Here is a 13,354-nt window from a genome sequence, read left to right as displayed (position 1 = left end):
TTTTTTTTCAATGTTAATATTTATTTTTCAGCCATGCAAGAAGCAGAGAAAGGATGTTGAGGATCCTGCCACAAACACAATCACAAGCTACTTTTCCCCAGTTTTCAAACTGGGTGACACAACCTCTCAATCACCCAAATCCAGCAATATACTCGATTACTTCAGGAAAACTCAAAGTGGACAACATGTTGCTTCACAAACATCAGTTGAATGGGAAGAAAAGAATTCATCAGGAATATCTGTTGTGGAATTAACGGCACCCTCGGAAGGGAAGTACCAAACTCCAAAGCGGAAGCGGCCCAGTAAAAGAGTTAACTTGAGTAAGAGGCTGTCAGCCTCCAAATGCAATGAGGTGGTCGAAATTAGCGATACCAGCAATTCAAGTATCCCAGAAGTGTGCAGTGTGAGGTCTGGTGTTGGGGTTCTTGGCAGTGACACAGCAGCACTTATTGCTCAACTTTGCGCTGAAGGCCAGGAACTGTTTGAAGACGACAAGAAGGATGTCTCCATTTATCTTGGCACCACTGCACAAAGAAAGACAGCAACTGAGGACAGGAAGGAAAGCTGCAAAGAATCAAGTAGGAACATAAAAAAATCACAAAAGCAAAGGCTTGGTAGGAAGGAGGTGGATTGCTCCAGACAGTCAGATGTTGAGAATGTGGCAATGGGTGATTGCTGTGAAAGCAGAGATGAAGGGTCTGTGGCTTCCCAGTTTGTGGTCCATGAAGATGAGGGAACAGGACTTAGTGAGACAAATACGGAGCTAACTGCTGAGGAGACCAGTTCCCTGAATAACAGCACTGTTACAGTGTCATTTGAGGAATTTATGAAGAATCAAGACGGTCAAGAGGCTTTGGCTGAGAAAGCTTGTATCCAGGAATGTAGTGAATCTAACAGCCTTGTAGAAAGCACAAATGTAATAGACCCTCAGCCATTATCTCCTAAAACTGTGACTGTCCATGCCCAAATTCACCCCAATCCTGTGACTACCTTGCCTCACTTTTCCAAAGTAAAACAACAGAAGATAGCATCAATCTTTTTGCGAAAGAAGCCAGGCCCTGAAGATGAGGTGGTTGAAATCCAAGCAATAAGCCCACATTCTGCAGACTGTTCTGACTCAGCTCCTCCCAGAAGATCCAATGTTGTGATAGCTGAGGAAGAGCTGGAGTTATCTGTATTAGACTTAACAGAGAGAAGCCCTGTAAAGCCCAAATGTGGTCATGCTGTCAAGGAGCAGTTTATGAATGCTTTCAAGCAGCCCCTCTCTGCAGAATTGGCAAAAAATGGGATCAAGAAGATGGTGCAGAATCCAAGAAGCTTGAAGGACAGATTAACACCAAGTGAAGCTGCTGAAGATGGTAGTGACCAGCCCAGCCAAGAAAAGGAAAAGGAAAAATCTGTGCATTTTCTAAGCCAAGGCAGTAAAGATTCCAGGGTGAAGGTAAAACACTTTGGAAGCACAACAATGAAAAAGAAAAAAAGTCTCCAGGACGTTGGAAAAGCAAGATGCAAAAATGTAGTTTGTAGAGAAGGAAAGCAAGCTGATCCCAATGTGGAAACTTCTATAAAGTACATTGCAGAATCGAAGCACTTACGGCATCCAGCAACAACTCCATCGAATAAGACCTGCAGAATTACACGGCAGAGCCTGAGACAGCAAAGGGACGCTTCTATCTATTGTCTAACTTCAAGCAAGTCTATTACAGTGGGCTATCTCAGTACCCCAGTTCATGCATCAACACCAAAGCAGACATACAGATCTTCAAAAGGAAATGGCATCTACAAAGCAGAAATGCTTCCTGCTACCTCCCAGCGAAGTCCTATCAGGTAAAGGCTTTACAAATCTTTACATCGTCACTGAATTGATTAATCTCCTTGATTAACTTTGATCAAGTCAAGTTTATTGTCATCTGATTGCGCAAGTACAACCTAATGAAACTCTTCAACAGTCCCAGGTACAAAACACAGACTCAAAACCAGATATGACACACATACAGACAAATAATACATACGCAGGAGAAAAAGTAAAACATGAAAGTTCTGGAGGACAAGTATTCACATCTACATATTCTGATTTAAAGATATTTGTGAAACATTTGTCATCCTGCTCATAACTGTGGCTGTGTACAATACAGCCACTTAGAATTTGTTTGTAGCCGAAGAAGGCATGCAAAATGTGTGAATATGGGAAGATTGAAGAGTTAACATAGGTGTGCATGGATGGAGATATCATGATAAGGCAGTAATTTTTGATTGGCGGTTGCTACATTGTTAACTGGAATTTTTTCAAAGTTGCCATTAATGGAAATGAATGCAAGTTTTAATATTTTTTAAAGTCTGTATTTTGACCTTGCACATACTTGTGCTAATATAATTCAAGCATGATTGATTAATTTGAACTGTTCAATATATGTACTTACTAAATGAAGTATTATCACAAGGGCATCAGCGTTCAGCCATGGCAGATGTGCTTTCAATTTTCATTCCTCATCTCTTAAATTGTGGTAAACCTTTCAGTTTAATGATAATATTGTATTTGCATTGATTTGCAACTTTGGATTATTAAATTAAGATGAAACACTAGAATTCACAGGATGCATTTCAAGGGCTGAATTAACAGTATATCTCCAAGCTTAAGGGAATTCATTAAAGTTTAATGGTTTTTTTGTTACATTGTATCTATGCTAAATTATCCAGGTAATAAGACTGAAAATTATATTATTTGTATTCAAATATAGTATTAAAAAACTTAAACTTATTTGAAAAATGTCCATTTGAAAAATTGTACCAAGGAGTGTCTGCCCTGTCATAAAAACATAGATTTTAAATTTAATTTTAAAAAATTTGGACGTGCAGCACAATAAAGAGTCCTTTTCAGCCCATAAATAATTTACCTAGAACCCATGGACCATTTTGAAAGATGGAGCACTCAGTGGTACCCACACAGACTGAAGAACGTAAAAGCTCTACAGAGAGCATGAGATTGGAACCACAGCCCTGATGGCTGGCGTTGTAATTGCATGGCACTAACCATGCAGCCGTAAACTAGAAGTAAAACACAAAACTCGACGGACACTGACTGAAGTTTTTAAAAAATCCTGGAGAAACTCAGCTGATCAAACAGGGTTCTTTACATAACAAAGATATAGATACATAACTGATGTTTTGGGCTTGAGCCCTTCATCAAGGATAACTTTGCTATATAAAGTCCACTAACCAGTTGAGTTTCTCCAGCATTGCTTTTAATTAAAAGGGTAAACAAACTTGGTGATCTTTTATGTAGCATGTTTACATCAAGCTAATACTAAATAAATTGGATCTTAGCTTGTTTACATTTACGTCTTGTAATACTTGATAGGAAAGAGTTTGCCTGGCTATCTGAAATTAATTCCAAAGAAATTGACATAAAATATTGATGTATTTCTCTTTTTAAATCCAATTTTCTTCTTTCCTCGATGCTTTACTTCCTGTTTTAGTATAGCTATCACTGCGACCTTGATTTGCTAGCTTGGTCTCCAAGCCACCACTAGGTTTGAGTCTTGGAGAAACAAAGGATATGACAGCTCAGATGCAAATGATTCACTGATATCCTACTGCAGAGGAGTTGCTTATTTTCCTAATACTTTAGAGTCTTATCATTTATATGAATTAAAAGATGGGATCATGCATGCAAAAAAATCAGTATGCAAGATTGTGGCTATATGTATAATTGTTGATTATCCTCAACATTCATTGGAATGACTTCATCACCAACATCGAAGTACTCGAGCTGGCAGAGTCCGCAAGCATTGAATCCATGCTGCTGAAGACCCAACTGCACTGGGTGGGTCACGTCTCCAGAATGGAGGACCATCGCCTTCCCAAGATCGTGTTCTATGGCGAGCTCTCCACTGGCCACTGAGACAGAGGTGCACCAAAGAAGAGGTATAAGGACTGCTTAAAGAAATCTCTTGGTGCCTGCCACATTGACCACCACCAGTGGGCTGATATCGCCTCCAACCGTGCATCTTGGCGCCTCACCGTTAGGTGGGCAGCCACCTCCTTTGAAGAAGACCGCAGAGCCCACCTCACTGACAAAAGACAAAGGAGGAAAGACCCAACACCCAAACCCAACCAACCAATTTTCCCTTGCAACCGTGCCTACCTGTCCTGCATCGGACTTGTCAGTCACCAACGAGCCTGCAGCAGATGTGGACGTACCCCTCCATAAATCTTCGTCCGCGAAGCCAAGCCAAAGAAATAGTGGGATTCTGTCCTTGCTGAAGCTATGTGTAAAGTTTGTGGGAGGCTTGTTGCACAGGAGGTGGAACACAGACAGAAGTCTGTTAGAGTGTCACTGATGTCCAGCTGTACATGGCTAACATTGGAGGGGAGAGGCCTTTTGATATTTACAGCTTGGTTACATCCTGGGTTTACTAAGTAGGGGGACGGAGCTTACTGCATGCTGATGTCTGGGCTCATGTCACATGTATGTTTCTATTTATTATCCAATAAATCCTGGCAAGAAATGCTATGGTCAGATGATTTGAAGACAATAAAAAATGCTTTAGATAGGCTTGGATAGCTGATTTATATTGACAGTTCTAAATTGACATCTTAGTCATTAAGTAAGCTGTCTCTGGAGTTTATGATGGCCAGCAGGGCTTGATAAATGTTATATTCTTGTGATACATAACATTATTTAGAACATAGAACAGTAGAGCATAGGAATAAGCTCACTGGTCTGCCATGTCAACCATGATGCCAGTCTAAATAAATCTCATCTCCCTGCACATGGTCCATATCCTTCTATTCCTTGTCTGTTCCTCTTCGCCTCACAAATCTCCTTTAAACTCTTTCCTCCCCCCCCCCCGGCCCCACCTCACCTTAAACCTATGCCCTTTAGTATTTGACATTTCCAACCGGGGGCGGGAGGGGGGACGGGGAGGAAAGGACTTAGACTATCTTATATATAGCACTCATAATTTAATATGCAGCATTTAGTTTGCCCCTTTGCCTTGGTGCTCCAGAGAAAATCCAAGTTTGTGCAACCTTCCAATTTAGCTAATACTCTCCAATCTAGGCTATATCCTTGTAATAGTCTGATGCAGGGTCTCGACCCAAAATGCTGACAATTCTTCTTTCTCTTTCCCCCCCCCCCCTCCTTTCCACCACCCCCCTCCCAACAGATGCTGCTCAACCCACAATTTAATCTAAATTTAGACATTTAGAATTAAATTGTTTACCATCTTTCCACCCAAATTTCCTATATCCCACTGTTATGTTTGATAAGCTTCCTTTTTATCCACATTCTTAGTGGAACTTGCTGTTTACAGGCTTCCAGGCAAGAAAAATGCTCCTTTGTTGTTACCCTCTGTCTTCCATATCCAAGCTAGTTTTGGGTTCAATTTACAAATCTACAACATAATTTTCTGGATGAGCCTACCAAAAGGCACCATGTCAAATACTTCACTGAAGTCCATGTAGTCAACAACCAACTGCTTTACTCTCATTAATCATCCTTGATGTTTCCTCATATATATGTATCCTATTCCTAAAAAAAACTTCACAATTTACTAGTTATTAAAGTCAAATAAATGAAGATGAATTAATGTGCAGTAAACGCCCCCCCCCCCCCCCCTCCAATTATCCAGCACCTATGGGGTAGATGCCGGATAGTAAGTTTTTCGGTTGTAAGTTGTGTGGATTGGCAAACTGACTACTAGGGGCGCCAATTTTAAACTTTTGTATTTTTTCCTATTTTCCACAATTTTTTTGCCAGTGCTTGAGGTTGGCAGTTGCTTGAATTCTGGATCACAGGGGTTTTACTGAATTTTGTTCAATTAGTCTAGCATATGAAAGAAAGTGAATGAATGGGGTTCAAGTACAGCCATTGTCAGATAGAATAGCAAAAGCAGCTGGTAGGGCTATTGGTCCACTCTCATTCCTGTGTTTAGATACCCAGATTTGAAATGTCTTAATTGGGCGACTGGCCTAAATTCAAACCGAGAATTGAAATTTAAGGTTTTCACAAGTTGAAACTTTATCCCAGGTTGTTTGAATATGAAACTTGGCATCCATACATGGTAATAATTCATTATAATTACTTGGTCAAAGTCTTGAAAGTTGTCGTTTAAATAACCCTGTGGGAACTCTTTCAGCTCAGTTGGATCAAGAATGTTTTCACCCATTATCCCATGAGCAATTAATGAGACTTTTCTTTAAAAAACAGAGGAATAGCAATGATACATTTTGCATAACAGCTTGTTAAGTAAATGGAGGGGAATATAGCAGAACGGAGTCATTAATTGAGTTGAACAAATAAGCAGAAGAATGCTCAAGGAGTGCAGTTACTGACATAGAATAGATGGGCTGATAAACACTAATTTCATGGAAGGCTTGAGAGCTGTATGGAAAATAATGGAGAAGTGCTGTAAAAGCTCAACATAATGGAGAATGAGATTTTGGCTAATTTATGTGATAACCTTTCAGAATGAAGTTCACGCGTCTCCCTCAGTCGAAAAATGCTGACAAGGCCAGAGAAATGGATGACAATTTGGATTTTACTCCTAAAAGCAACCAGGTGTGTTTTTTTTTAATTTCTTGCACAAAGGTAGTTTGACTGCAGTCTTTTACATAACCGGCAATGAGCTGAAATTCTTGATATTTTCCTTCAAAGGTAATTGTTCGTGATGTCCATAAATGACTTGAATAAGAAAGTAGTGAGTGAGTTTGTAAATTTGCAGATAACATTAACATTGGTGGAGAAGTGACAGTGTAGAGGGTTAACTGTGAACACAAAAATGTAAAAGCATATAGAACAGTTACTGATGTGGGCAGAGAAATGACAGATGGAGTTTAATCTGGACAAGTGTGAGATGTTACATGCTGGGAGGGCAAATGTAAGGGAACATGTATAGTTAATGACAGAACTCATCAAAGCATCAATGTACAGAGGGATTATGGGGGATCAGGTCCATTGAAAGTGATCTCAAGTGGATGGGTTAGTAAATTGTGTATAGAATGCATACCTTCATTGGGTGGAACATTGAGTATAAAGTTAAGGAAGTAGTGCAGTAGCAAGATGAAACTGTGGTGAGGCTGTACTTGAATTCTGGATGGATCTGGAGGCTTTGGATTGGGTACAGAAGAGATTTATGACAATGTTTCTCTGGATTGGAGGACATGAACTACAAAGTGAGGTTGGACAAACGGCTGTGCACAAATTGGCCATCATACTTCTCCATTGCAACATTGATCCCTGTTTGAATCCACTTCATTCATTGTAAAGTACTTTGGAAAATATGGACCTCATGATGGACATAATTTCACAGTGAAAATTTTTCTTGTTTGTATGGTCATAGCTCTCTAATTGAAATCTTACAGATTTGCAGATCCAAGAACTTGGCCAAAGCAAAGAAGTTGATTGAAAAAGCTAAAGGACAGAACAAGTGCAGAAATTGTGTGGAGACCATTGCACCACTGAGGCGATCAGCTCGACAACAAGCCAAATTTGATGGGAAATCTCACCGGACCAAGGTACAAATTCCAAAAGAAAATAAAACAAGATTTTCAGATATGTAGAGGTTTGGCATTTTAATTACAATTATCAAACCATGTCACAAATATTTGCATGGAATTTATCAAGTAGGACATTAAGAGTGTAGGTTAAGTGCCATTAAAGCATATTATGAAGGCTCTAATAGAAAAGTAATATTTACATTTATTAAATGTGGTAATTTGCAAGAGTCGGGCATATTCCTTTCTGGAAAAAAATGTTTTGAGCTACCAGCAATCTTTTATATTTTGAAAACATTTAAATTATGCCGTTATACCACGACACTGAGGTGTTGTACCTCCTTAATTCTTGTTTATTTTTCATAATGCAGTAGATCAACCACAGTTAATTGCTCCAATCCAGATTATGATTACTTTGGTTCACTGTGTTTGTTAAATCTGATGAATCCTAAATCGGTAAATTACAATCCTTCTGAACCAGCTCTTATGGTGGAAGTCGACTATTTCAAGATCCATAATTTATGCAATATCATTATTTTGGAATGGCCTCAAGTGTGGTGTTCATGATGGTGGACAGGTTCACTAGATGGCCGGAAGCTGTCCTGCTCTTGGACAATTCCACGACATCCTGTGCCAGGGCCCTCATCGCCAACAATATAATTCGTTTCCAGTCTTCCTTCCAATATCCTGTCGGACAGGGGGACAAAGTTCATGTCTGACCTATGGGCAGCACTGGCACAGCTCCTAGGGACACAATTACATCACATGATGGCTTACCGCTCACAGTCTAGCGGCCTGGTGGACAAGTTCCATCGGCATTTGAAGATTACCATCATGGCACAGCTCCAAGACCAGGATTTGGTGTACAAGCTGCCTTGGTTGAAGCGCAGTAGGAGGATTTAGCCACGTCTTCTGCTGAGCTCGTCTATGGGGCCCCACTGACAGTCCAGGGGATGTTTGTGCCAGCGGCTCGCGGCCAGGTGGAAACTCCCATGGTGCTGCTAACACGAGAAGGTGTGCACCCTGGCCTCCGTCCCAAACGCACACCATTGTCCAGCCCCATCCTATGTCCCAAAGGATCTTGAAGACAGCAAATACATCTTCATAAGGAGAAGAGCGCACCAGATGCCCCTTCAGAGCCTATACGAGGGACCATACAAGATGCTACAGCACACGGGACTATGTGCCTTTTGGTCATTGGGGGTAGGTAGGAATCATTCAGTCAATCATCTCAAACTGGCACACCTTGACTCTACCAACCAGTAAATGTTCCAACCCTACAGCGGAGAGATTGGCCTCCCAAACACACAATTTGTGGACTCAGCAGCTCTGAACGCTAGTTCTGGGGTGGAGGGGGGGGGGTCATGTAGCGGGCTGCACTGATACACAAGCAACCTGGGTCACGGAGGTGCAGGCTCGCTCTGGGCTGACATCACAATGGTCTTGATGGGGGTGTGGGGGGCACAAAGGAGTCATGCTGATAAGTTCTTGAAGAATTCCATTAAAGTTAGTTAGTTCAGATCACTAATAGTTTCCGTGAGGTTTATCTTTCGTTCGCTACACAGCACACTGACTATGTGTCCATTCCCCTCCACTCCACTGAGTTCCTCAAGTTATCCAGTTTTTTTTTTACTTCTGCCAGGGAGGGTGATTGAATAGAGAAATGATGATCTCAATAAGACATCGATCTGCACCACAAATTTTTAGAACTCCTTAATGTGTACAAGAATGTAGAAACCATCTTGCTCAATGTATTAAAGCAGGGGTGTCAAACTCAAATTCACAGAGGGCCAAAATTAAAAATTTGGACTAAGTCGTGGGCCAAACTAAATATTTATTGAAAATTTTCAACATCATCTGCATGTTTTCTCTTCTTTCAACATATGTAATATTAAACTTTTTCTTATGAAAATAAATGCTTAATAATAGTTTTGGTTAAACTCTTTCCAGAAGAAGCATTAACAAATGAGAAATAAAATATTCAATCAATGATATTTCTCTATAGCCTTTAAGCTTTTAAATCTTTTTTTTCCACAAGCCAACAAGTCAAAAAAATAACAACTTGCTTGAATGACAAACAGGTTTGTCTTTTAAAATGATGAACATATAGTCTGCCTCCCACCTGTCTTGAAAGATCCTGTTTTCTGTCTTTCGTTTGGCCATTTTTCGTAAGGGGTTTATTACGTGTGAGTTGGGCAACAGGTCGCAGGTGCTGATGAAAGTAAAGAGAGGAGGTGGGGGCGATTAGCGGGCTGACGGGCCGGCGCCAACGCATTTACAAAGCATTCTGGGCATGCGCTATACTGACGGCCAGCATGCCAGCTCTAATACATATTTGACATGATCTTGCGGGCCAAATATAATTATATCACGGGCCAAATTTGGCCCACGGGCCTGAGTTTGACACGTGTGTATTAAAGAATGGCTAACTGGCTAATGTTTCTCTAATGGTTTCAGAAGGCCATGTTGTTCAGACATGCAACTGCCTGTTTCCAGTCGTGTAGACCATGGAACCTTTACATTTGAGATAAATGAGAGAGAATATTACAGGCTTCATATTTTATATTTATTTTTTCATGATGTAGGAGGCTGTCTTGTCTACACTGGTTCAGAGCAATCCCATTCTTCCACTTTTTTTTTGCTGTAACCTGTCCCTTCAATGTTGCTATTAATACCACCTGATTCTCCCACTATCCACTAGGGGGTAATTTAAAATTGCCAATGTATAACTGCCTACCAACCAGCATGCCTTCAGGATGGAAGAGGATACCAGAGGACTGAGGGAACCCCACAAGTCACAAGCAGAATGTGTAAACTAGCACAAAATCAGTGAACCGGTGCGGACTCGAAAGGCCAACATGGCCTGTTTCCGTTCCGTAAATGGTTATATGGTTATGGTTATATGTAACCAAAACCAGAGGTCAGAATCAAACCCAGGTTTCCCAAGCTGTGAGACAACGGTAATGTGCCTGTGACAATGCTGTTTGGTGTCCAGGAAGAGCAAGTGCTCTGGTGCAGAGTTGTTGCCTTGTATTTAATTTTTAACTGAGTATTTGTGATATTTTGTTATTTAAGTTTTCTGACACATACCGAAAATAAAATTTTGTACAATCCTTTTTTATATGCTATATTTTTAAAAAACCACTTAGCAAACATATTACAATATTTCAAACTTAATTTAAATGCATGTGGTAATTTATAAAAAAGAGTCAAGAGATACAAAAGAAAGAAAAAAAAAAAAAACCTCCTATTAATCCCCCAACCCCCTACAAACTAAAACAGAAAAAGGGACAAGAAAACCACAAAAGTACTTCACTTTCCAATACTTTCCTATAAATATTTATAGAGACCTATAAGGGAGGATATGTTTGAGATTCATTTAAATATTAATACCAACAGTTTGTAAATATGGGCTCCATATTTCACAAAATATATGATACTTATCTCTTAAATTGTAAGTAATTTTCTCAAATGGAATACAATTCCAAACTCTGCATGCCTTCTATCCATTCCCAAATTAGTATCTGACTTCCAAGTTATAGCGATACATTTTCTAGCTATTGCCAAGGCAATTTGAACAAATTTTACTTGATACGTATTCATCTTAAATTTAGGTTTAATCCCTCTAATATCTCCCAGTAAAAATAACATATTCTGTGGGAATCTTACTCCAGTTATTGATTCTAATTTCAAGCCAAAAAGGTTTAATTGTGGAACACTGCCAAGTTGAATGCAAAAAAAGTACCAATTTCTTATCCACGTCTAAAACATAAATCTAATTAGGTATAGTTCATATTATACAACTTTTGTGGTGTTAACTATAACTAATGAATAAAATTGAACTAACCAATATTGTACTTTTTATACTCTCTACAGATCTGAATCCATCTACATTCAGATCTGTAGAGAGAGTATGAAAAGAACAATTTTGTACAATCCTGCATGAAAACAATTAAATTGAATGTAGTTCTCGCTTATGGTCTCCTGCTCACTCTCAGGTTTATCACTACTGTTTGTGATACCATGTGTATCAGTTCAGCCCGATGATATTTATAATTTTAATATTTTGTTTTACTTAGAACTTTGCAGTCAACTTGAGTTCAGACACAGAAAACAACTTGCTGTGCAAGGTTGTAAATAAAAAGGAACCCAAGGAACTGAAAATTTTGAGTGACGAATTCGGGAAGAATTCAAGTAGAACGTCAGCAGCCAAGAACACAAGGGGTTAGTGCTGTGATATCGAAATTCTTTCCTATGTTACTTGTTCAGTCTAAATTATTTCCTTCCATGAGAATATCCTTTGTGGTAATTTACTGAAGGCTGCAGTTTTGTTCATGTATGTGAAGTTTCTTCTCTATTCTTGCTGAGAAATTAAAGTGTAAAACTTTGTCAGTTGTATGCCAGTGCCATTGTAGAGCGAGGTGGAACAACCATTTGAAGTGATATTATTTGTCCCTCCCCCTCTTTCTGCCCTCTGGTAAATGAAACCAAGATTTGCAGAGAGGTGAAAACTGACACAAATGTATTTCTGGAGCCAATGCATGAAGAGCTACACTATCCATGTCTTAAAATTCAGAAGTCACAACAAATTCTGTGGATGTGCATTTTCAATATGGAAAGATTTTTATCCAGTAAGGTCATCATTACTGCATAAAAATATCTTCCTGCATTAGGAGTATATTTCGTTCATTGGCAAGATCTGAACAGATGCATGAGTGGTGTGACCAATTTGTTTCAAAGCATCACATAAGAAATCCTTGCAATTCAGAATGAATGGAGTTAATGTTCATAAGGAATAGATTTCAAAAGTGGGTCAATTTTAGTGGGACCACATTACAACAGTTAAGTTTGTAAGTAAGAAAGGCAAATGAGAATCTGAGTGTGGCTCTCAAAGAAACTGGAACAGTTTACAAAAGTAGACTTGTACCAAAGAGACTTCTCCATGTAGAGTCGTTTCCCAAGTAAATTGCATGTAGGTGTGTATCAAATCAGCTAAAAGTTACTGTGCTTTAAGATTCTATATTGCTGACAAAAGACCCCCTCCATTTCTAAATTCTCCCAACACGTCAAAGTGCTTGAAATCAAACATCATAGCAAGTCTGCTGGTAAATTGATTGGGAAATATTATTATTTCCTTTTCCATCTGTGCTGTACTTTCAAGCCTTCTCCAATTCCTGAATTCAAAGTGTTTGTGACTTTCACTGTTTGGGTAACTGGTTTTGATTTCAATTTTTGTTTTGATCTAGTTGATGTCAAGGTTGCTTCCATATTTTTAGCTAAAAAAGTGGTCAAGACTCTACCATTGGAACCTATCACCATACTTGATGAGAGCGGGTGAGTAGATTATTAGCTCTGAGTGTCTTTTTCACAAAGGACAGATACCATATGGTGCAATATCCCTGCACTAGCACCTTGACCAGGGAAAGGCCAGCAATTTATTTTTCTTTTACAATCATTTTTTTTATAATCTTTAATAAATTTACAAGAAATTGTATTTCATCTACCTTTCAAGCAGTGTATTCCAGATCAAACTTGCTTTGTAAATAATTCACCTGGAATTGTTTTACTAGTGTGTTGAAATCCAGATTTCACTCTGAAGGGTGGTTACAATTGTGACACATACCATTACAGTAATCAAAGCAGAAAATGCTGGCATATCTCAGCAGGTCAGGCAGCATCTATGGAAAGGAAGCAGTTAAAGTTTCTGATTAACAATTAACTGTTTCTCTTTCCATAAAAACTGCCTGATCTACTGTTTTCTGCTTTTGAGATTTCCAGTGGTGTTTTTTTTCATTTGTAATTAAAAGAATGCTGTTTATCATGAAAATCAACTCCAAAAAAAATCAGATTTCTTCTT

General features: G+C 39.2%; 1 protein-coding gene across 5 annotated transcripts in view; it reads left to right on the top strand.

Annotated features, from left to right (window-relative positions):
* The window catches only part of atad5a (ATPase family AAA domain containing 5a), a 54,025-nt gene that overhangs the window by 4,046 nt on the left and 36,625 nt on the right, over positions 1 to 13,354 (top strand). For all 5 annotated transcript variants that reach the window (XM_069929830.1, XM_069929828.1, XM_069929829.1 and 2 more), the window contains exons 3-7: positions 32 to 1,827; positions 6,472 to 6,562; positions 7,366 to 7,518; positions 11,577 to 11,721; positions 12,744 to 12,831. In XM_069929830.1, the coding sequence (XP_069785931.1) occupies positions 32 to 1,827; positions 6,472 to 6,562; positions 7,366 to 7,518; positions 11,577 to 11,721; positions 12,744 to 12,831 (2,273 nt within the window). The remainder of the gene's footprint in view (positions 1 to 31; positions 1,828 to 6,471; positions 6,563 to 7,365; positions 7,519 to 11,576; positions 11,722 to 12,743; positions 12,832 to 13,354) is intronic.

Source organism: Narcine bancroftii, chromosome 3, assembly GCF_036971445.1.
Source record: "Narcine bancroftii isolate sNarBan1 chromosome 3, sNarBan1.hap1, whole genome shotgun sequence".
NCBI classification, from domain to species: Eukaryota; Metazoa; Chordata; class Chondrichthyes; order Torpediniformes; family Narcinidae; genus Narcine; species Narcine bancroftii.
This window is presented reverse-complemented; position numbering and strand designations above follow the sequence as displayed.